This window comes from Parasteatoda tepidariorum, chromosome 6, assembly GCF_043381705.1.
Source record: "Parasteatoda tepidariorum isolate YZ-2023 chromosome 6, CAS_Ptep_4.0, whole genome shotgun sequence".
NCBI lineage: Eukaryota > Metazoa > Arthropoda > Arachnida > Araneae > Theridiidae > Parasteatoda > Parasteatoda tepidariorum.
This window is the reverse complement of record NC_092209.1, coordinates 77699312-77725719: the sequence shown is the minus strand read 5'-3', so window position 1 is coordinate 77725719 and position 26408 is coordinate 77699312. Positions and strand designations below refer to the sequence as shown.

The 26408-nt window shown below is 26.3% G+C and overlaps 1 protein-coding gene across 1 annotated transcript; it reads right to left on the bottom strand.

Moving 5' to 3' along the window:
- Window positions 1-803: 803 nt before the first annotated feature.
- LOC107455293 (myb-like protein X) lies at window positions 804-25684 on the bottom strand. The gene is made up of 13 exons (XM_043051073.2): window positions 25667-25684; window positions 23913-24104; window positions 21505-21606; window positions 20810-20857; window positions 19048-19112; window positions 16001-16144; window positions 13079-13138; window positions 12221-12280; window positions 9255-9438; window positions 9137-9162; window positions 7333-7426; window positions 4941-5230; window positions 804-943 (listed from the first exon to the last, which is right to left on the bottom strand). Exons 2-13 carry the CDS (start codon window positions 24094-24096, stop codon window positions 938-940), a joined length of 1263 nt encoding a protein of 420 aa, XP_042907007.1. The 5' UTR covers window positions 24097-24104; window positions 25667-25684; the 3' UTR covers window positions 804-937.
- Between the last annotated feature and the right edge of the window lie 724 nt (window positions 25685-26408).

Genomic DNA, 26408 nt, shown 5'->3' with positions numbered 1-26408 from the left:
ATACTTAAAATATAATAACGATTAGATGGAATCACTGGAAAAGTGAATTTAGTTATTTTAGTAATAACTTTTGGTCGCGCTCTATTTGATCAGGGACCTAATCAATATATAGATTAGAACGCTATAGATTAGAACGCACGTAACTAAACACCATTTAAGTGAAAAATGAAAATTGCTTGATGTCTTGGAGCAACAAAGCTAATTTTTGTGTACAAATTTAGCTCCAAATTGAGCCGAAGTCACGCTTTTTGTTCAATGAATGTTATTGGAGTTTAGGGGCAGCTTGGATTAATTTTGGGAAAAAATGGTATTTTGGAGTAGAAGTTTCGCTTTGGAGCAATTGCGCAATTTTGTCACAGTTTGAGCAGTGGTATATTGGGTTAAAGAGTCAGGCAGCAGTCAGCCATACTTCGGTTGGAAAAATTGCAATAACAAAATATATTTTTAATTTTAAATAATTTTTTTCTATTATTTGTTTTTAAGCTCAAAACTTATTTCAATTGTTAAAAAGAATTCTTTCGTCTACAAGATGAAGAAAAAATTTTATTCACTTTGAAGTTTTAAAACTACATTTTATAATGAATAACTAAGTATATAAGAGTAGATGTAGAGAAATTGATTTCAAATGTGAAACCAGCACACTAAATACGGTCAAAGTAAATTTTTAAATTTTAGTCCTTTTGAAGATAAGAAAAAATCTTGTTATAGTAATCTTGTTGTACTATAATATCTTGTTGTACTATAATATCTTGTTGCACCACAATTCAATGGATTGTGTATATAACAAAAGAATAGAACTAATATTTTAAGTATTTGGATAAAAGTTTTATTATACACATATATTTATACATATAAAGTACAGAAAATATATTACAGTGGAGAAAATACATAACAGCAACAATTCTACAGCTTTCTCTTCTTCTAATTTCAATAAGCATTATTTCTGAAAAGAAATTAATAAAGTACATTTTTACATAAAAAAATCTATCAAATATATAAATACGAATGTTTCTTGAAGCTTAACTTCAGATTTTTATAAAAATATGTAATACAGTCGAACCTGTTTATCTCGAATTTCACGGGAAAGGCAAAAAATTTAAGATAAAGAGGTTTCGAGTTATTCAGGTACTTTAAAAAATTAAATTTAATTAAGAAATTCTATTAAAAGTGCTTTAAATTGTTTTTAGTAGAAAAAATAATTTCGTTAAATTAATTATACCACATACATCTATTCACATAACATTTTTTTAACATACATTTAAGACTGAAAATACTTTTTCAAAGATTTTTGACGTGTGACCTTATTTGTTTCGATTAATCTTGTAAGGTTAGAAAGAGTGCAAATCCCTCATAGCCAACATTTTCCTGGAATTCAGAATAGTTTAAAAGAATTCTACAACTTTTTCCACCCCTTTTGCTTTCACTTTTGGCTCATCAATATGATCTTTGGCTTCTTCCTCTTCATCTGATATTCCTTTGACATTATCTATGATTTCTGCATCTGTCCACTTGTGAAAATCTTCAAAATCGATGTCAACATTAAATCCAGATTTTAATGCATTCCATTCTGGCAAATCTGGCACTACATTTTCAGCGTCAACAGTTTCTTCTTCTTTACTGATGCCTTCAACCTCTTGGTCATCATCTTCACAGCTATTCTTAAAACCAGCTTTTTAAAACCATTTTGGATAGTTTTTAGAGACCCATTTCTCCAGGCAAAACAGTAATTCTGACAGCATCTAGTTTTGGAAAAGAACTTTTTTCATCGATTCCATCTACAAGTTTGTGTACCAACAGTTCACTTTAAAACTCTTGGTTATCCTTTGATCTATTGGTTACAATTTTGAAGTGAAAATGAATTTATATTCTTAGCTTTCTTATCTATGCTGAAAAGCTAACCTCTGGTGGTCACTACTCATTCACCCCTCACTTACTGCTGGAATCGTTGTGTTCCTTTCTAGTTAAGGAAGTGCAGGGATAGTGATTGAAATTTCAAGAAACACCCCCAACCTGTTCATCCCTATTTCCTGTGGGTTCAGGAAATTCATCTCTGCCTGCAATTTCTACTGATAAAGAAATTTTGACATTTGGACTTTATTATTAGAAATTCGAGAAACGGAGGTTTTGGAAGTAAAAAATTTCGACATAAGCATGGAAAATACATTGATTTTAGACAGTAAATGTAGTTAATCTTCGAAATTTTGAGATATAGAGGTTTTCCAGATAAAGAGGTTCAAGATAAACAGGTTCAACTGTATAAGAAATAATTAAGCATCAANACCTCATGTGACATTTGCCATGTGACATTTTTAGCAGCAATCATTGGTTGATTTTCTAACGTTGCCATTCGGGGAGTTGTAATGAGGCTTTTTTTTGGTGCCGTGTAAGAGAAATATATATATAGATATATCATTAATAAATATTATGATTTATTATGGTATTATGAAATAAAATGGTATTAAAGCCTGATAAATATTTCATCTAAATGTGTAAGATATTTTGAAGAAATTTATATATTTGTTTCCAAAATGATTTTTTTTATTTTTTATTATTATTATTATTATTAGAACTTCTTAGAAGGATGTAACAACAAACTGGAGTTCTAGTCCATTATAAAATAATATTAATAATTTCTCATTATTATTGAATATCCAGGACACTGTAACACAAAAGATTTATTACATTATGTTGCATAATTACAAACATAAATATATTTGTTGTCAAGAATACATATATATATATGTTGTCAAGGTCAAATATTTCTTTTTTAATATTTGAACGTCCTAGAAAGATGCAACTGCAGACTGAGACTCCAGTCCGTTCCAAAATAAAATGAATAATTACTTGATATTATTAAATATCCACGACAAAAATATGTATTCTTCATAATACTGTTGAGGTACTGCTCATACATGTAACGCGATATGCTAAATAGATGCACAACATGCGCAAATAGAAAGGGCAAAACAAAAGGTTTATTATATTATGTTGTATAATTACAAAGAAAAATTTAATTTATATTTTAGATACTTTTATGCATGCAATTAAAGATTCATACATAAATAAAAATTCTTTAAGAATACGTACTATTAAACTACAACACTTCAGTACATTTTGAAAGACAAAAAATTAATGTTTCAAATATAATAAACATAAATGCAGGTAAAAAAAAATATTATAAATGCTATAAATTGCTGTAAAAGCAAACACATATAGAACTTTGATAATGCATCATTAAGGAAAAGGATTTTAAAAAAATTAATGAAAAAAGAAAGTTTTATAAAATGGTTGAGTTCAGTTACATGCAGACCTGTATAATAAACATGAACACGCGAATGCCATTCATGGAAAATCTGTTCCCATTGAGAAAGTTTTCTACTGTAACTAAAAAAGAAAAAAAAACAATCCTTCTCTTCAAAGAAAGTTTGTCTTTTCTGAATAACCGAGAAAAAAAATTTGTTTTTGTGCATTTCCCTATCAATGCAAACGTGATTTAAAATTATATTCACATGATTTAAACTCATACATCGCAATTCCTGTATGCAATTTAAGATCGGGCATCGAGTTTCGTATTTTCACAATTTTATATCAATTATCACGTATCATGTTAACGCGATTTCAAAGCCACTATTTTTATTCGTGTTCAAGTGACTTAAAAATTGCACATCGAGATTCGTATTCACGCAATTTTAAAATCAAACATCGAGATATAGCGATCTTAAACTTAAGCATTGAGATTCGTATTTATGACGTTTTTTTAATTAAATGTTAAGATTAGTATTCGCATAATTTAAAAGTCACACATTGAGATTCATATTCACACAATTTGAATAAATAATAAAATCGCGCATCAATATTTTTATTAAAACACTAATAACATTCTGTGGATAAATGATTCCTACGGACACTTTTTTTTGCTTAAATTTCAGGCATTTTTTTCTTCAATTATTTAAAAAGTGTTTCTGCACATAACATTTTTGGATTTCTATTTTCAGCTTTTTTGGTTTTTTACCGAACTCTGTAATATGAGTCAATATAGAGTTCTATAAAAATTAAAAAAAAAAATTTTTTTAAATCAACCATTTTCACACAAATTTCGCCAAAATAAGGTGGAGACGCAAGGATTGAAAATAGTAGTTACAAGAGTTAATCTACGTCTACTGCAAAACCTTTTTTAAATATGATTTTGTGTGCTCAGAAAGTTTTTTCATTTTATCTAACTCTGCTTACAGGGAATGTGAACTTTTAGAATAACTCAAATCATAGTCGTTATGCCAAAGTTCTAACTTGGGAAAGATTTTGGATTATAAATTATTCTATTAGCAAAAAAAACGATAAAAGAAACTAATAAAAAAGTTATAAAACAATAATATACAATTCATTTTTTTTTTTTGAAAAATTACTCCCATGCTGCATTTTTTGGGCTTATAAAACATGAAAAAATTGAAAAATATTGCATTGATTGTGATGATTCTCATCTAGATGGAAAAGGTTGGCTAAAGTCAATATGGTGTGTCAATATGAAGGTGCTAAGTATCAATTTGAAGAAGCCTTTGAAAATAACAATTGTTTTTGATTTCATTTTTTATTTTTTGAAAAGTTTCTCCAATGCAGTATTTTTTGGGTTTACAAGACTATTCAAAAACTGGAAATTGTTCACTGATTTCCATGGCTTTCACGCAGGTGTAAAAATTCAGCCAAGTTAGTCGCTTTTAAAAAAGTAAAATAATTTTTCTTAAATATTTAAATTTTAAGTCCATTTCAAAGTTCAAAATAATTATTTACTACAAGATATTAAATATAGCTTAAAATTTAAATTCTGCTTTAAGGTACTAAAACTGTGACTTTTCTTAATTTCAATGACAAAAGAACTGTTAAGTAAACCTCTAAAAAAGTTATAAACTTTCAAATTCTTCATAGAAAAAATATATATATCTTACCGGTGTTCTCTGCTTATAAACAATGCTAATAGCATCACTGTAATTACCACATGATCCATTCACATCAACAGCTCTTATTGCAAAGTGGTATTTATTTCCATCCACAAATTGGGTCAAAGTACACGCCATTGGCAAGCTCATAGACTTCACGCTTCCTATCTTCTTCCAAAGAGATGTATTAATGACTGAGTTTTTCTGCTCTTGATAGCCAAATATTTCAAATGTCTGAATAGGGTCATAAGTAGGATTGCTTTTTGGATTTGGAGGCATATCCCACTGTAATACTATGCCTGAAAAACAAATTATAATTTTGTTTTATTTTATAACCTTTACAGTAAATATTTTAAGGATAAAGCACAAATGTGGGATAAACCTAAACTTAACTGATTAAAGAGGGAATTACCAATACTAGCCTGTTAAAGCTTGAAGAATTTTCCATGCTTCCAAATTTAGGCCTAACTAACCCTAATCAGTTAGAACTCAAAGCCAGTATCTACAATTCATATTATCTTAACAATGGATGAAATTTTTAGACACTATGCCAGCCAAAGGCTGTACGTGTATTTAAAAACCATACATAGCTTTATTAAAAAATATGTTAAAATATGTAAAATATGTATTAAAAAAATATGTTAAAATATGTAAAATATGTATTAAAAAATATGTTAAAATATGTTCAGTCTTGAACGTACTAGGGTCAGTAGAGCTAGTATTAGCTGATTAAAGTAGAGAGTATTAGAGAATCTTGAGGCTTTAATCGACAACTATATAAATTTATACTCTTTACATTATGTTAAGGGTTAAAATGAAAGATAATTCTAAGTTTAATTTAGAAATTCAAATAAACATTAAAACAGGAAAAATTAAAATTTATGTGTGTTTGTAAGACAGCACTTCTTCAGGGGTCAAAATTTCTGATTTAATGAATTTCTAAATTAAAATAAAGCAAATTTGGCTTTAGCTGCTTTGGTGCATTTCCATTTTGATTTAATGTTATAATAGCTTATTTTGCTTTTGTAAATTGAATTCATTTTCCGATTAAAATTCTAAGTTTAATTAATACAAGTATGCATTGCATACTCAACATTAAATACCCATTAATGCACTGTAAATTAGGCACAAAAAAAAAATTGGAAATTACTATTTTTTGCCAGACCAAGAACAATTGCAATGCTATTTTTTCTTTAATGCAAATCATACTTGTATTAATTCAAAATGAAGTTTAAAAAATAAAAATTTCATCCCAAAAAATTTTACAGCTTAAAGAGATAATGAATGTCCAAAATGATTCTTTCTCTTATTTTTGATGCTAGACGGTTTAATCATACCTAATTAATAAAGAACTTCCTAGCATTATAATTTTCTAAAAAATTTAATTTTTAAAAAGTTTGCTTATAAAATGAGGCTTAGAAACAAATGTTATTTGAAATACTTTTAAAAAAATAGAATTTTACAAAAAAAAAAAATAAATAAAATTGAATTTTTCTGAGATTTTCTTGAAATTTCATAGATACAAAATGTTTTTTTCTTAAAAAGTGAAACAAAATGTTGTTATTTCAAAGCATTTGCTTTTCAAATTAAAAAGTTTGAAATCTTTTTATATAATGCATTGTTCTACACCTTAATAATACACAACCTGTGGAGTATTTTCAAAAACGAGGTTTGATTAAGATTTAAAACAAATTGAGACAAATACTTAAGTTTTTGCCATAAGCTTGATTAACACTTAATTTAGATATGTCACAAAGATAAAAGATTACATATTGTCCATTATAACCAAAAAGTCCAAAAATAAAAATTATTTAATTATGTGCAGTTAAAAAATTGTATGCATTAATACAACAATAAATTTTCAATAATTTTCATGAAAATATAAGATATCTAGTGTATAAAAACATTTGAGTTTTTCTTAATGTTTAACTTGAAAAATAGTTAACTTACCTCAGTTTTATTTTTAAAATATTTCACAGTTTGAAACTTGCTTTAATTTCATACTTTAAAAAATACAGCTTAAAAATTTGAAACTTATCCCTATCTTCAGCTGATAATTTTAAGATATCTAGTGTATAAAAACATTTGAGTTCTTCTTAATGTTTAACTTGAAAAATAGTTAATTTACTTTAGTTTTATTTTTAAAATATTTCACAGTTTGAAACTTGCTTTAATTTCCTACTTTAAAAAATACAGCTTAAAAATTTGAAACTTACCCCTATCTTCAGCTGATAATTTTAAGATATCTAGTGTATAAAAACATTTAAGTTTTTCTTAATGTTTAACTTGAAAAATAGTTAACTTACTTTAGTTTCATTTTTAAAATATTTCACAGCTTAAAATTATAAGCTTGCTTTAATTTCATACTTTAAAAAATACAGCTTAAAAATTTGAAGCTTACCCCTATCTTCAGCTGATATTTTAAGACGGGGTTTAGGTGGTACTCTTTTAACATTAGTTGTTGGTCTAGGTGGTAATGGTGCAGGATGCTTCAGCTATAAAAATATATAAATATATTTCTATATATTTATAATTATTATTATAAATATATAATTTTATATAACTATAAAAGTTATTATATAACTATAAAAATAAATTCAAATATCTTTATATTTATAAAATATAAAAAAAAGTTTGAAATTTTATGTTAGATAACTATCAACACTAGAAAGTACAAATATGTTTACATCAATTATCTCATATTTGTGTATGAAAAATAAGATTCAAGATAAAAATTTAAAATTACATTATTAAATGCCCAGTAGAATAAAGGTTTTATGATTTTGGAAAATAAAAAAATCCATTCCATATTATTTCTAATTTATATAATTTTTAAATATTTATTTGGTTAAACTTAGTTAATATAATTACAAAAAAAAGACAAAGAAAAAAAGTTTTCTTTAAGTCTTTGAAGTAAAAGTGAGTGAAAATTAATCAGCACAATGTAGTTTAAAGAAAAAAGAATCTTTTTATGAAAAAAAAATAAACAAATAAATTAGAATAAAAATTTTAAACCCTAAAAATATTATATTAGAAATACATAAACAGGAAGGCCACAAACACTCCCCTGATTTTTGTACCTGGTTTATAAATAATTTTTCCTTATTCCTCACACATATTACAGTATACTTATGTGTGTCATTAGAGCTGAAAATTGTTGCTAAAGAAATTTTCATAGAAAAAATATTGAACTTATAGGTTGCTTAAACAAAAGCGATTCACTTTTCCTAACTTTGGGGGTATTTTAATTACATTTGTATATGCCATAATATATCTGTAGTGAATCTGAAAGATTATTTTCCCTTTTGCCACACAAAAATATTTAAAAGGATTTTCGTCACATAAAAATATATCACAATTTAAATCTGAGTTTAATAAATGTTTAAATATGTATTAAGAGTTTCATTTATCAAATTATTTATTTTAATGTAATATTTACACACTTTTTTAAAAGAATAAATTGCGTTACACAACTATTTTTTTTTTATGTATGTTGACCTGTTAGACCAGAAGTTCCTAACCTTTTGAGTTGTGCAAACCACCAGTTTTGTAAAGGAAAACAAAACAAAATTGAGGAGCTAAACCTAAAAGTAAAAAAATAAGACAAATCTACACTTTATTGGCTGTCGATCACGGAAGCACTCCAAGATTTATCTTGCTTTAGACTCTCGTATAGCGCCCATAGTACAGTACCACATACACCCATAGTACAGTACCCATAGTACAGTACCCAAGTATTTGAAACCGATGCATTAGGCAATAAAAATAAGACACCCAAATAAGTTTACTTATCACTGCCCTATACTGTTGTTCTAAGCACAGTAGGACTATCCTACTATCCGGACGATCGGGATCATCGCTATTCCGGATAACTGATTTTTCCGTTTTTCTGAATCGCTACAAAAAGCCGCTTTTTATTGTTAAACCAAACTAAAAAAAAATTGTTTGGAAATAATCTTAAAAAGAAGAAAAAACGATGAAGTAATACACTAATGATTATTTCCAAAATGATGGTAAGGTAAACATCTTTCAAAAAAGAAAGAGAAATCCTAAAATCTTATGAAGAAAAAAAAATTATTTTTTAAAAATATGGAGGGAAAATTTATTGAATATGTTCCGGTTTTCTGATTTCCGGATAACGGGTTCTGTACTGTATTTTTCAAACCTCAATTTTTGCAAGAAAGAATAATTAACTTCCAACATACCATTGTCATAGCAGGGTATACCACATCTAAAAAAATAAGAACACAAAATTAAATAAATTTTAAAATTTAATAAATTTTAAAATGCAAAACATTTCAAAATGAAAAAAAATTTACTCACTTTTTGCAGTAATTACAGGGGGAGGGGGAGGTTCCACTTCATCTGTCAGATCTATACATTCAATATTAGAGGGCTTTGCAGCAGGTGCAGTGGTTGTCTTTGCTTGTGTCGTAAGCACTGTAGTTGCTTTGTTTGCAGAGTTATCTACTTTTGTTATACTAAGTTCTTTTTTCAGTAATGCCTCCTACAATAAAGAAATACAAAAATCAAACTGTATTCAAACTTCCATAACCATCTACAACAANAATCTAAAAAGGAAGAAAAAATGATGAAGTAATACACTAATGATTATTTCCAAAATGATTCTAAGGTAAACATCTTTCGAAAAAGAAAGAAAAATACTAAATCTTATGAGGAAAAAAAAATTTTTATTTTAAAAAATGGTTGGAAAATTTATCGAATTTCGTTCCGGTTTTTTGGTTTTCCGGTTTTTTGATTTCCGGATAACGGGTTCTGTACTGTATTTTGAAGAAAGTTAATTATAATTATTTAATTTTATAATTAATAATAATTTTAGTGGCTAAATATAGTAAAGGAACGCTAGTTATTTTCCTAGCTCACTTTACTAGTCCCATCTCAAATTTCAAAACCGGTTTCTGCTCATCCACTTCCTGCTATGCTTACAGTCAGAAAATGTTTGCCAAGATTTTCTTGTAGAACCAGTTGTTAAAGAAAAAGCAACCGGAAACACCGTAAATGTATGTCTTTCTACAATTAATGCTATATTTGGAATAATATAATTTTAATGCAGGATGAAGCCCTAGCTCACTTTTTTTTTCTATTTGTGCATGAGGTCTTAAATATTAAGCTTCCAAAACTTTTATAATGGAACAGATAAAATATATAATCAATGAAACCTTTGATTTGATACCTTTTGACTTCTTCTTATGGGAAAACATTAAGAACATTTTGTACAATCAGCCACCTTGAAATATAACCGTGGCCAAAACTGAAACTCAAGAAATGCTTCGCAAGACAGGGAGAGAGATTGATATCTGTTGAGCAAAGCATATTGAAATGGGTATCAAACTTGGTACTTCAGATTTCAGGACCAAATTTATGTTCACATGTGTTTATTAATTTAAATATTAGAATTCCTTAATTTCAGCATTTTTTTATGTCCCAGAACATCGCAGTTGCACTATTTAAAAAGCGGATCCAAAAGAAACAAAACAAAATATAACATTAAATAATAGTAATGCATTGCCTTACTGTTTGTATAATCACTGCTTTTTTAACTCAGTCACTTGGTAACACCGAATTTCCAAAGATAAAATCCCTTATAAAATTTCTTTATTTATTAGACTTCAAACTGTTGAAAATCATGAATCCAAATGACTTGGTTACTCATCAAAAATTAATAAAAGTAAACTAGATTTATAAGCAGCTAAGATTTACAGCAGAGACAAACTCAGTTTTTGCACCCTCTTTTAATAAATGTCAGATTTACAAGCCATTTAAGTATTTGATAATATATATACTTTAAACCATCACACTTTACAATGGCTTGTAAAATTTTAATTGAAAAAATTTTGCACCTTTAAAAAAAATGTACTTTAAAATTACATTACTCAATATCTTTATTAATTTTCACTCAATTCTGTTTAAAAAAATGTGTTATTGATGTAATTTCCATTACATTTTGATTGAGTTTGTTTTTGAGAGAGCGATCAGCACTTATTCTAAAGGTATTTTTCCTTCAATGTGACACCAATTTGTTATAAAAAAAAAAAAATTTTTTTTAAATAGCTATATATGAAGCAACTAACATAATAATAATAAGTAATATTTAGGTCAATCGGATAAAAATTTGTCTAAGTTATGAGGCCCCTAATTAGCAAATGAAGCAGAGGAAATTAAAAAATAAAAATTGCATTCTGGAAATTTCTGTTTATTTATTTTTCATGTATTTTGCTCCCTTCTAACATTACATCCAGGGACAGATGTCCCCTCTTGCTCCCTGTTGGCTATATCACAGGCTAGATGATTGGACCAAAGTTCTCTTTTACAAGTCTAACATCAGTCCTATTTTAAGATAAGCTATGGAAGCATGGATCTTCATCCAAAAAGTGAAAATATGATTCGTACATTTGAGTGTAAGATCTTGAGGACTATATTTAAAAAAGCAAAGATAAGTGAAGAAATTTACATTCTGAATTAGAAAAATTCTACAAAACATCAAATGTAATTCAATTTATTAAATATAGTCTATTAAACTGAAGTAAACATCTCATCAGATCAATGGTAATTGAAGATTAAAACAAATCTTTATGGCTAAACCATTTGTGATCCAATCCAGAGAAAGATCTAGACTATGATGGGTTAATGACATTAAAAATTACTTCTACGTTTTAAAAATTATAGGACCATAGCATTAAAAACCTGCATTCTAATGAAGAAGGTTTTGTCCCATACTGAGCTGTTAAATCAGAAATGATGATGAGATAGGGCTATTTTTTCGGCTCACTTTAATAGCTAATAATTTATTGTCACTCAGCTAGGAAGGTGGAGTTTGGGATTAGTTAGAATGCAGAAGGGTTAGTTGTAAGTGTTGCAGTGAAGGGATATTTCCTTTCAACAAATATAAGAGGTGATTAATTTGCTAAGTTCTCTGGAAAACAGCAGAGTTTTTTTTTAAGTTTTACTAGCATAAATGAATCAACAAAAAGAATAAATTTTATGTGTTTCTAATCTTATTAATATTATAATAAAACTAAAAGAGTTACAATACCTTTAAATAAGACTTATATTTGACATTTTAATTGTTATTAATTGAAAATTTACTTAATTGAATCCTATTGTATATTTATATTTGTAATACCATGAAAAACTAAAATAGCATCTCAATTTTATTTTTAAAAATAAAATAGATATCTAGTTAGTAGAATCAGCCATATGCTGGAATCAAGACCTTTCAGCTACTGATAGAATCACATTAAATTGTGGACACTGTAATAATAACTTACTGGATTAGGTACAGGTTCCATTGGGAGGTCAGCAGAAACATTTTCATGACACATTGTAATCTGTAAAAATAAAGTTTATTTCAACAAAAATAGCACAATAAATTAAAAACATTCTACAGCTTCTAAAATAATTAATTACAATTTTATTCATTATCCAGCTTTATTCATTATTTCAAACAGATTTCTCAAGAATATTTATTTTTTAGCTAAAAAGTTTATTATTCAAAATAATTTGATAATTAAATTAACTTATTATATTATTCATTAAATTATTAACATTATTAGCATAACTGTTAGTATATTGCTAAAACTTAAATTATTTATATTAATAACAAAGTAATTACCTAAAAGAGTAGAATATAGTATTTCAATAATTACAATAGTAATATTAATAAAATAACAATAATAATTAAATAACAATAATAATTAAATAACAGATAAAAGATGAAGCTGTATTACAATATATATAACATAATAAATTAATAACCTAAATTATTTGCATTAATAATTACTGTTAAACAAATAGAATGTAGTAAAATAATAATTACAATAATAATAAAATAGCTATACTAACTAAATATGATCTAAAAGATGAAGCTGTATTACAAGATAAATAACAACATAATTATGTAAGCAAATTAATATAGAAAATAATTAAAGTATTTAAAGTGCTGACATGAATATTTTACTAAATATTTTTGTTATTTAATTTATTTCATAGTCAAAATAATAGTTTTTTTATCACAATATTTATTTGTGTCATCAAATTACATACCACTTTATTAATAAAATATTAATTAGTTTATTTTAATATTAACCACAAATTTTATTAAGAATAAATTAACAATATTTGTTTACCTTTGGGAGAATACCAACATTTCGAAGAAAATTTTCATGTTTTCTCTGTAGCAGTTGAAGCTGTATAAAAATATAATGAATTTATTAAAGATATATTTCTGATTATATTTGGTCACGAAATAATATTTGACATAAAAGTGTCAGCTGAAACAAAATATACTTATACAAACAACAATAAACAAATATTTTTTTACTCATTTTGTCATTTTCTGACCATTGGCATGACTAGGTCATTTTTGCTAAGCTAAAAATTCCTTGTCAATTCCAAATATATTATAGGTGCAAAATAATTTTTTTCAATTAATTACTTAAAGCTGAAATAAATTAAATTAAATACTTCTAAGATAGTAAATTAAATTTCTAACGTAGATTAGGATTATTATGGCATATACTTGGTTATGTCAATGCCAATAGTTTCTTTTCAGGCAGAAGGGAAACTAATAAAAAAAAATTTAAAAATACAGCATTTTAATTAAATAGGATTTTTTTTCCATATTTATTTCTCTTTTCTTTTTCTAATTTATCATTTCTCTTTTTTAACATTTCTGAAACAACACTGATAAAATATATAATTAATGTTTATTATAATTTAAAAATAATATTGAAATCAAAATACTTAATGTTTCTGACTTAAAATGGTTTAAATTATTCGACAATTAAAAATAATCAAATCAATATAACCATAATTGTTTTATTCAAGTTCAACACTTTCGTGAATTTGTAAAAACAAAGACCAATTTGTCAGCTGGATATCAATTGAATTATTTAGATCAGAAAATAGAAGAAAAAAATTAATTATTCTTAATCTTGACAGAGGAAGTCTTTATTACTAGTCATTATTTATGTACACAAAATACATATTCAAAACGTTTCAAAAGTAAGCTTGTATTTAAATAAACACAAAACTAAATAGGTATAATTGAAATATGTTTACTAAACAGCAAATTATTTTGCATATAGCTAGTGGAAATTTATAATTTAAAAGTCTCATGGGTTTTTTATCCCCATTTAGTCTCTTTTTGTTTTGTTTTTTTATCAGTCTGTTTTGACTATCAAATTATAATTTACATACATTACCCCTATCTCATTATTTTTCAAGGAAAAAAAAACTTCAATATTTATGAAATCAGACTTCAAAAAAAAATCACAATCATAAGAATGTATTTATAAACTATGCCATATAAAAAAATATTAGAAAATTTAATCAGTGATTTTTTTTTAAATCAAATGCTTTAAATCATGTCCACTCATGTTGGATAATACTAAAATTTAAATGTACTTACAAATATAAATAGTTTATTCACTCATGATTTGGACTACAGCTGTTTCTTTTTAACTGATTGTATTTATCGACTATACTACATAAAAAATATTTTGGACCTAAACCAATGGTTTATTTCAAAAAACAATTCGATGATTTAATCAGTGATTTTATAATCAAGTGATTTAAATCATATCAACTCTGGTTGGATAATACTAGATAAGCTATGTTGGATAATATTAGCATTAAATGTACTTACAAATATAAATAGTTCATTCACTGATGATTTGACTACTGCTCTTTCTTTTTAACTGAATGTATTTATAAATTATACTATATAAAAAATATTTTGAATTACCTCAATGGTTTATTTTAAAACTTAGATGATTTAATCGGTGATTTTTTAAATCAAGTGATTGAAATCATGTCAACTTTGGTCGGATAATACTAAAATTTAAATGTACTTACGAATATAAATAATTCATTCACTCATGATTTGATTACGGCTGTTTTTCTCTAACTGAACTATATTGATGTTCCTCGTCCAAAGTTAAGTTTAGATTGTGACAGAATTAATTATTAATTGTCTAATTAAATATTTCCTCACATTTTTCCATCTTCATGCTAGCACAATTCTAAATTTTTATTAAGTTACTGCCTGTCCTGCAATGGATAATGGATGAACCTAAAACGCCTCAAATCAGTGCTTCCATTATTTAGTTCCCTATACGTTTACTTACGAAAAGACGCCATACTGCGGAAGAAATTTTTTGTCTCAAATTCTCTTCCTCCTTCATTACTAATTTAAAATTCAAAAGAAAGAAAAAGTGAGATCAGACAAACCTAGAGTAAGTCATGAAGTTTCAATTGCTGAAAAAATAAATACTTCAAAATATAAAAATGCAAACAGATTATTAGAAGAGCACTTCACCGTTGCGTAATACTAAGTTATCTTCTCATAATTTATTTTCATTTGTGTATTTTAAAATTACCTTTTCAGTATTTGAAACTTCATGCCTTACTCTAGGTTTGTCTGAACTCACTTTTTTCACACTTTAAATTTTTTATTAGTAATGAAGGAAAAAGAGAATTTTCTTCCGGAATCAGAGAATTCCGGAAAAAGGATTCGAGATTCTTCCGGAAAAAGATAATTTTATGGCGTCCTCTTAACTTCTTGGTACAGATAATGAGCCAATAACCCTTCAAAAATAAACAACAAAACATACTCTGCTGTATAAATTTTTTTACGGCCAAATTACTTTCGTACTTTAAAAATTACCATTACTGTGAAACTGGTGAGTGGTTAAAATGTTTTATTACTAACAATGAGACATAAATCCACAGTGGGTATAAGAAGTTTGAATATTCTTATAATACACAAAAAAAACTCTTTTGAGCTGGATGGGCTTAGTAATTAATAGAACTTCAACATTAGCCAGCTGTCATATTATCATATTAGCCAGATGTCAAAAATAATTATAATTTTACAAACACAATTGAGTAGTTGCAACCTTTTAATTGAGTCAACAAAATTATATTTTTTCAAAACTTTAACTTTTTAATTAAAGGAAAAGGCTTAATGTTTATCGATTGCACTTCTCTGTGACTCTACAACCAGAGTTTAACGTAATCACGTAATTATGCAGACATAAAATACTTACACCTTTATAAAGTTTACAATATTCTTCTGCTTGATTTTTTCCCTTTTCTTCTAGTTCCTTAGCTTTAGCACGCAAAAGGAACAAAGGATTAAAAGAGGTATTCATATATTCTCCTATCTTCTTAAGCAGATACTGTTTAGCTTCCTATGGAGGAAAATTATTTTCAGTAACAAATGATTAAAGGACACTTAAAATAGATCTAAAAGCACAATATTTACAATTTGCTCTATAAATCTAGATACCTACAGAATTACTAAATAAATGCTGCTTAACGACACCAATACATTGATTAACTAACGAGATCCACCAAGAACTTATTGTTTTCTCCCCTTCCACCTTCTAAAAAAATTTCTCTGGCGAATATCTGGCAGTGGTGTCCTGGGAAAGAGCTGGCTCTTCTTGGTTTCAGTTTGTATTAGGTAGTTTCAATGAGGAAAAGTAAAAAATAGAGGTTTCTCCAATAAAGGAACAAGATTTTTTTTCCTTTTTAAGGGAGTAGAGAGGAGAAGAAGTGTTTTCAGTTTTATTTACTATTATAACAATTAGTTACTTTTGAATTATGCAGTCCACCATTTTCGCCAAACTCGAAATTATCGCCAAAAGGTAGCTTCTGTGCTAAAAACCACAAATTTTATGATATTTACTATGTAATCCTTGAGTCCTTTTGAGTAATTTTTCTTTAGTGTGTTTAAATATACTGTTTTTTTTTTTTTTTACTCTGTTGCAAAATGATTTAAATTTGAGACTGCACAAGGCTGCTTGTTTGTTAGTGCTTTAAAAGCTATGAAGGATTTTTAGTCGCCAAAATGATTTATATAATAATATATATGGTCAGATTTAAAAATAATTTAATGTCTAATAATAAAAAACAAAGGTTTTTACTTTGTTTTGATTAATTTCATTACACTTTTTTATTACGCATTTTTACACTTACATTTTTTGTTATTATTATTTTATTATTATTATTACTATTTGATAAATTTAATGTGCTTAGAATGCTTATTTTGGAAATTGCTTTTCCTTATGATGATGCCACAGAATTTGAGCATCTTTTCGAGTGTTGACAGGTCGAAAAGATAATCCCAAAGTATCAACAACTACAAGCTATTATAACCATTATCCAGATTTTAAACTCAGTCCCAATCAGCAAAGGCCAATAAAATTATTGTTTCTTTACTAAATTGACTTTAATTGGTATTATTGAATAGAGAGCCAATAAAATATTTGGCTTACTATTCTCTATAATTTAAATTACAATTTACATGGTTCATACCCAAAGACAAGAAGTTTTTTCCCTGACTTTTCTAGGTTTTCACAGTTAGGTTCTCAATTAACAAAAAAATTACAGTTAAAAAAATAATAAAAAAAAGAGCAAATTTTTGAGGAAATTTGTCGCTAAGGATAATGTAAATTATATTTAGTTTAAACTAAATAAATAAATTAAAATAATCTTTATGCAGTTTGGATAACTTTTAAAGGTTATAGACCATTTATTTAAAAAATAAAATGAAACACATATTCAATATGTACCGCAATGTCACTGATTTCAATTAAATCATTAAACATAGTGATTTAAATAGCCTGATTTTCTAAAAAATTAAATAATAGCCAATTTAAGACAAAGTAGAAGTCAATGATTAAGATAATTTATTATGCTTAAAATTTTGAGGGGGAAAAAAAACATTTCTACAGAGTTTTTAAACAATTTTATAAGGCATTTTCAAATATCTAGCAATTACTATAAAAGTGAGATTAAAATGCACAAAAACAGATGTGCAAAAATTCTGGACTCATAAGCTCAGAAAATCTCAGGTTTCCATTTTTCGCGATTTTCTGTATAAAGTGCCACTTCTTAATAAACATCACATTAAATGTCTTTAAATTAATTATAACAATAAAAATGGGGAAAAACTATAATAGTTTAAACTTAAATTTTTTTAAAGAAATAAAATTTAAATAATTCTGAAATTGCAATAATAAAAAAAGCAATAGAATATCTAAAAAAAATATATTTTAATAATTGTAAATATATGTAAAATATGTAAATATGTAAAAAATACAAATCTTGCAAATTTACTATAAGAATTTTAAAAAAATGTCTCTCGAATTTAAAAATCCAACATTTTATTAAAATTAGTAATTGGGTTCAATATTTCCTTAATCAAATAATTAAAAAAAGAAAACTTCAATAATCTTGGGAGGAAAACCACAATTTGAGAGAAACTAAACATTTTTGTCAAAGGTGCTTTAATGTATGGTTCTTCTTCTTCTTTGTCAGTGCAACAGCCCCTTGCAGGCCTTGGCTGCCTCAACAGCTGACAAATGCCAGCCCCTCGTATCCATGGCAACTCCCTTCCACTCTCTAGCTTAATATATGGTTCCTCCTCTCAATTCCTCATGTTGCTAATCATTGAATTCTGAATATAAATTCTTTTTAAACAAAATATTTAAAAAATTAATTAATCCCTTTGAAATGACAAATTCAAATCATCTAATATTTATTATTGCATATGCTTAAAATATTAGATAATTGAAGGATCATTAAATTCTTAATTAAACCACATTCGAGTTATAAATTTTTTTCATTAAATCATCTACATAAATTATATTTGAGAATCACAAATACAATAATATGTGCATTTAGTGGACGGTCCATTGGATTAACTTTGTTAATTTATGATTTTAATTCATCTTAATTTTATTTAATCAAGAAAAGGATATGAAAATTGTGAAAACATGAGGATTTGTTGTTGGCCATCCCAAAGCCAGGTGAAAGAACATGATTGGTAAACGAATTCCAAGTTCAAGCATTGATAATTGCATTATTTAGAGGAAAGCAGTTCTGTAAATGATATTCCATGGGTCTGAGATAACCAAAAAAAAAAAAAGAAGTAACCATGTAAATGGACAGTTTTTAATAGAAGTTGTTGAAATAAAAAGATTTAATATGAGTGCCGACTTCATTCAGTATTTAACTAAAATATCAAAAATATGTTATAATAAAAATCATAAAACTCAACAATTACAAATAAATAATTGAATCTTACATCGGCTGTTAAATGAATCATTTTTTCCCCATCATCTTTATTAGAAGCTCCAGCAGAAATGCGAACTACAAAAAGGGAGATAATTATAGGACACAATTTTAAAAAAAATCTAAATTGAAAGTCTATACTAATATAATAAAATAAAACAGATAACTAAGACAGATAAAAATAAAAAAATCTTTCTTCAAAGCTGTTATTCCAAAAATAAGCAATTTTTAGTTTAATGCATCACAGAAAATCCTACAGTAAACATTAAAATAAGAAAATTAAATATAAACTAAGAATTAATAGAAAATGCATATAAAATTTCACAAAAACATATTTTTTTAACGGTAACATTTACTGACCAATGAACAAACAATACAAACAAACCAAAAATAAATAGAGATAACTTTAATACACTGCACAGGCCAATTTCATCTTATTTTTAAACAAATCCTTTTAGGCGTCACTAATATTAGATTGAAATTCATTTGATTAACAAGACATTAAATGTTAATAAATTTTGAAACCACAGCACTTATCGCTTTATGAATTTCAAATGGAATCTTTTACAATAATTAATACACCTCTTTAAACTTATCGAACCTATTTGAGGGGTAGTATTAATCAATTTTTTGTATTAATCAAAATTCATATTAACATCATCAATTAGGATAATTTTAAAAAACAAATCACTAAGCCAAAGAATTTAAAAGATATCACGTAAAGATATTTCTCTGCAGATAAAAAATAGCAGACTATACCATAGCATTTTTTTGAACCTTGAAATTTAAGCATGCAAAATCATTGACACCAGCTATACATTGCTAATCATTGACAATAGCTACTGCTAAGAACATCACTTTTTTTGAAAAACAGCGCCAGTTGAAATAATGTTCTGGTTCCTAGCTTCTCCAATCATCTTAATAAGTAAGCTGTATAACATTTGTAAAGATTGAAATCTGAAAGTATTTTTTTACAAAAAAAAAATTTTTTTAGAAGAAATTATTTATTTTATTTTATGAAAAGAACATGTAATCTCCCTTAAAAATCAACTCATTTAGCTTGCAATGACTATTCCCAAATTCAATTTTTAGGAACATCACCTTAAGATAATCATAATTATCTTCTCTATTTGCAGCATTCTCATGCGTTTTCTTGTAGGCTCCATTTGATTGATTTCACAAGCCATTTCAATTTATTAATGCTTCTTAATAACAGCCAAAAAAGTTCACGCAATTATTCTGCACTTAACTGCAATTGTTGATTAAAAAAAAAATCATATCACTTATCACTGCATAAAATCTTTTGCTCAGTTTCCAAACAAAGAGGCTTTTTTTACACATATTTTCACAACAAGACTACAAATACAATCTGAATCAAAAACATATAACTGGAAAAAATTTTAAAATCCATCTGAAGAATTTCGCCATTAGTAGGAAAATATGAAATTCTTTCCACACCTAAGTTGGGGTCAATCACATCAAAGATCTACTCCCAGCAAGACTTTACACAAACCAAAATTAAAGTAAATTTTAAAGTTTTATAAATAATACTAAGCTATTTTCTAAACATTAAATATTTGGTTCATTTAAAATATTATTAGTATTCTTATTATTTAGCTGATTTTTGTGATTTTAACAATGTCTACTTAGCTTTATTTTAGCTTTTAAATTTATATTCTATATTTTACTATATATTCTGACTACTGGTATATGAAAATCATTATCAACTAGAAGTTTTAAAATGCTAAATAAGTGTATTACGAAACAAGTCTCACTTATTTCTTTTAGATCAGGCTCAGCGCTTCCACTACTTTCAGAAGAATCTTAAAGAAAAGAAAAAAATAACACAATTCAAATGAAAATATTACTCTTCAACAATTTATAACAAAATGAATATTACTTTTACAAATATAAAACTGGTATTAGTATACAGTATAAAAAGGTCCTTTTTAGGTTTACATTATTCAAAAAAACTAAAATTTAATAATTTTGGCAAAATCTGGTTTAAATTGCAGGAATAGACTAAATTTAAGAAATGAATTGCTAAGATCTTTATGTTCTTCTAATAATTAAGTTCAGCTGTATAACATTTGTAAATATTGAAATCCTAAAATACTTTTTTTACAAAATAAATTTTTAGAATTATTTATTTTATTTTCTAAAAATAACTCACAATCTCCCTTAAAAAGCAACTAATTTAGTTTGCAATGACAATTTCAAAATTCAGTTTTTAAGAATGCCATCTCACTTTCAAAAGAAAAATGAAATGTTTAGAAAAATTCAAATGTTTTATAGTTTCCAACTATTAGAACAGGGAACATAAAATCAAATAAAAAATCCACTCTAAAATTGAATTATTATAAAATTATATTAAACTTACACAGCAAACTTTAAAAATAACACCAAACAACAAATTGAAAGATATTATTTCAATGTGAAAGTAAAATAATAGTAAAAAATGAGGAGTTACCTTCATTTTTTTCATGATTCTGATCATTATGTGAATCTTTGATTTCGGGTGGCTCTTTTACATCCTGTTCTTCTGGCTCAGTTTTAATTTCAATGCCTAATCCTAAAACAAAAATATTAATGCTTATCAAATGAAAACATTGATTAGGAATTTCGATTAGGAACTATGATATATATATATATATATATATATACTCAGATATTGTGCGCCATTGTGGGCCCCCTAATTTGTCAATAATTAATTCCTTTTATATAGTACTATAGTATATTATAATACAATACCTAACCTGATTTGAATATTATAAATTAATATTAAGGAGCGTTACGGGGCGATTTGTACTTACAGCTTTTAAAGTACCGCGCCCCCTTTTTTCTATAATTATTTCGCGCGCTTCCTAATTTGTGTATAATTATATCCTTTGTTATGGTAGTATAGTGCGTTAAAATCTAATAGGCCGAGTTTGAATACTATAGGTTAATGTTAATGAGAGATATAGGGTATATAAGCAACAATTTCATTTTAACTGTATATTACGCACTTAGAAATGTATACATATATTCTTAAATATTGTGTAGCATTGTGATACCGAGATTTTAATTTATATTTAAAAGGAAATTTTTAATCCTCATTTATTTGCTGAAAAAAATATACGTTTAACTTAATCAAAATGTGAGATAATAATCAAACATTCGAATCGGACTTTTTCTCCGTTTCAATTTCTTTTACTTTAATTTTTCTTTTTTATTACTTTTAAAACAATAAAAACTATCTGTACAGAATTTGAAATCTGTCCTTATACATATTTGATAAGTATTAAGTCTTAGAAAAATAAACTAATTGAGATATTTATAAATAAATTTTTAAAAAACTATTGAAAATACACTCCTTATAAATTTCGGAAATATTTTAAACTTCTTTAAAAGTTATTGATAAATAACGCTGAAAATAAACTAAAATAATTAAATTTTTAGAATTCATAAATATTTAGTAAAAGGAAAATTATATATTTATTTTAAATCATAAAATGTATGTCTATTTTAAATAACAAAAAATTAAATCATCAGGAAATTTCAAAAAAAAAAGTTAAAATCAGGTTTCGATAAATAATTCTTTTAAAATAATAATGAAAAATATGGAAATTTTAAATTTAGAAATTTCTTAATTTTTAAAAAGCTAGTAGTACATAATGCTAAACAAAAACTAAACTATGTATTTATCTATTCAAAATAAGTTTTGAAGCATAATATGTACGATTACGTATTAAAAGTACAAATGTAATTACTTGAAAAAAATTAAAAATCTTGGGTAGTATATTTGTAAACGTTTNAATTCAAGAACTAAAAAGAAGAATTTAAAATTTGGCATTTCTTAAATATTAGAAATAAGCTAAACACAACTTTCAAAACTTGTAATTACTAACAAATTCTAAGTCAAGAGTGACTTGACATTCTTCAGTAATGTAATATGCCAAATAAAATTATGCTTGGAAATGTTGAAAATTTTGTTTAGTATCCTAATATTTTGATATAATCATGTTGGGAAAATGCAAGTATCTGTCCTTAAATATCTTTTAACAGCTTTTTTTCTAACTTTATTGCCCAAAAATGAATTAGTTTTAAATTATAAGCAGTTAAACTCAAATGAAAATACAGTTTTACCAAAACTATGGGTTTTTGACAAAGGGGTTTTTGACATGACGGTAAAAACCATGGTATAAACCGGTAAAAACCGTCATGTGTCAAAAACTTGCCAACCCTGTCTAAAATTACTAGCCACATAACCTTCTCTTTTTAAGATTGTAAAGAAAATTCTGAAGTTAGAAACATAATCAGTTTATTAAGAAAAAACCATTGAGAAAAAAATATTCAAGTTAACACAGGACATGAAATTTCCACTCACTGGATAACAGAGACTCTAGGTCTGCAATTGACAAATGACATTTTACTGCTAAAAGGTAATGATAAAAACATGAAGTGATTAAAGTATGATAACATTTCTGATATTTTCCTTTTTTCAATGACTATTATTAATAAGTGGATGATATTGGAACGATTGCAACCTCATTTTAAGATGGTATTATTATTATTATTTTGCAATAAATATGTTTCAATTTTCTACTGTCAACATTCTTTTATGGTTTTGGTTACCAAAAAGTTCTTCCTATGAACTACATTTTGTCACATTTTGAAATTTATCCAATTTTACGTGAAAGCAATGGTGAGCATAAATGGAATTATTGATAGTTTTTTAAGAACTGAAGTTTCATGCCCTATCTATTCAAATCTAAGATGGCAAGGAAAGTATCTTCTTAACTTCTTTCACTATTCACCATTTAAGGATAAAAGTTATGACAAATGATAATAAATATTAATAGTACTAATAAACTATTTTTGAATATTATCAATTACCAGTGTCGGTTAATTGAGAAGTCGCTTTGTTTTCTTTACTAACTTCTGACTCCTCAACTTCCATATTTGTAGACTTATCAGCTTCTATACTAGTAGACTTATCTGTCTCCTTACTTTCTTCATCAACAATTTCCATATTTTTAATTACATTTACATCCTTAATTTCCTTATCAACCTCCATCATTTCAGGTGCTGGGAAAAGTAACAACTAAACATAAAAAATAATGAAGTAGCAAAATTAAAAAGCACTAAAAATGTATTTAAAAACAAAATAAGTATGAAACATAGTTTTTAAAAATTTACTTCTAAACATACTTTTTAAAAAAAATTTTATTTTATTTTAATATCTTACAACAGTGCAAATTTAGAAATTTTAATGCGTTATTGAAGCCTTTCTTCTTTCTTTTTTTTAATTTTTCATAATTAACATGATTTTTAACTATTGTATTTTAGAGAAAGAATAAAACAGAGCATTTTAGATGATTAAATTTAAAATTTGCTAGAAGAATATAAATGAAAATAAAATGTTTCTAAAGCAATTTATTTTCATACATTTTATAAAAAGTTTTAATGAAGTATTTAATGCTTGAATTTAAATAAAATAATTTTGGTCTTTTAAAAAAAAATCTAATCCCTCCTCTTTTACAAGAACAAAAGTAGAAAATTTTAATATGGAAAACAATCTCCATTGTTTTTCATAGAACTAAAAATGAAATATTTTGCTTTTTTCAATATATTATTTTATATAAGGTAAAAATATTATTTGGTAAAATTACATTCCTACAACTACATTCCTACTACTCTATTTATACAAAGCATCAAAATAAGTTAGTTAAAGCAGCCTTCACTAGTCTGGAAAAAATTTTATCGCAATTACACCAATATTGAAATTAAGAATCTTCTCTTGCAAGGATAAGCAAGAAAATAAACAAAGGATGGAGGAAAAAGTTTAGGTTTAAATTTCTCCAGTTTCTTTAATTTACAATTCAAGTAACTAAAGTTCAGGGAAAATTTCCGTACTGGTACTTGGGTGAAAAAAGTCACCAAATTTTGTTAGTAACCAGCAGTCTCATGCTAAAAAATTTTTAAAAAAAACAGAAAGGGACTAATTTGAAAAGGAATCCCTACCACCTGTTTGTAAGCCACAACATATTTTTTATTATTTTCGTAAGAACAAAAACACTTTGACTCCTTTGCAATATGAGTTAATGAAAACAGATGCTGATGTGCAAATATCCCTTTTGGTTTCACAATCAAATTTAGAGTTATTTGAAAAAATTTTAAGTACTCAGAGCATCTAACATAATTTTTGAATAAACAAGAAGTTAGTTTTAAAGATCAGTTCTATATTACAAGTGCGACCTGTTATAATTCCGAATAAAACTTAAAATTGCGAATGGATAAACGAATATGCCAAGTTTATGTAAGCACACAGCATTTTCTATCCTATTCCTAGATTACTTTTACAAAACTCAGATTCACAAATATATTTCATTTTTCTAATCTAATCGTCAACACTGCTGCCCAAATTTATTCAACTAAAATTTTTTTCAAATATGCTTCATTCAACATTATTTTAAGAAAATAATTATTGCAATTTTCAAAATACATTTGTTACTGAAGTGGAGAAATTGAAGATTAATAATCAATTCAACGTATATGATAGATCTTACTTATTAGTTGGAGTGAAGTTTCAATAAACAGAGGATAAAATTTCTAATTTAGACGCTATAGGAAAATAAACACGAACTTACTGCGGTTTACAGTTAAAAACTTTTCGAAATCTCTTACAATGAAATTTCAAGAAATAAATAAGAAACGCTTTGCCTAGTTTCTTCAGCCAAACTTCAGAGATATTTCCACTGAAATCAACTTTTTAGCCAGAGAGCGTAAACCTGATTGGCGAGCTTTTCGATGGGATCAATAATTTCTATTAATTTTTTGTCTTATTCGCATTTAAAAGTGATTTTTAAACAAGCGAGAGGAAAAAAAAACGATTGGTAGGAAATAAATTAACCGCAAAAAACTCGCCAATCTTTCTCTCACGCTCGCAAAAAAATCATTAGTAGTGAGAATGGTTCTTATAGACGACGGACGTCAAGCATATGAGGGTGCGGTTTGGTGGATGACTACTATAAACAACCGGCGAAAGAACCGAGGGTGCGCAGAATCGATTCAGACATCAACTGATGAAAAGAAAATAGCTCAGAGCTAATTTCGAATAATTCAGGGTAACTACTTAAATCAGGTTTCAAATTCAGCAAAAGTATCAATTTCTTATTTAATTTTTTTTAAATATAACTTGAGTAGATGTGAATAAAATATGTTTACCTTGTAGAATATATTTCTTTTAATGACTAAAATATGTATTAAAGTGTTAGGTAGTATCAGAAAATGTACCTACTAGCAAATACAGAGTAAACAAAACAAAAAAATCTTGAATAAGTACTGTTTACTATATTTTCATTGAGCAAAAGGTCTTTTCATTTAGCAACC

Coding starts and splice junctions, on each gene's coding strand:
- LOC107455293 (XM_043051073.2), bottom strand. CDS start 24,096: ATGATGGAGGTTGATAAGGAAATTAAGGATGTAAATGTAATTAAAAAT. Junction 21,607..23,912: donor TTCTCAATTAACCGACACTG/GTAATTGATAAT, acceptor TTTTTGTTTTAG/GATTAGGCATTGAAATTAAA. Junction 7,427..9,136: donor TATACCCTGCTATGACAATG/GTATGTTGGAAG, acceptor ATATTTTTATAG/CTGAAGCATCCTGCACCATT.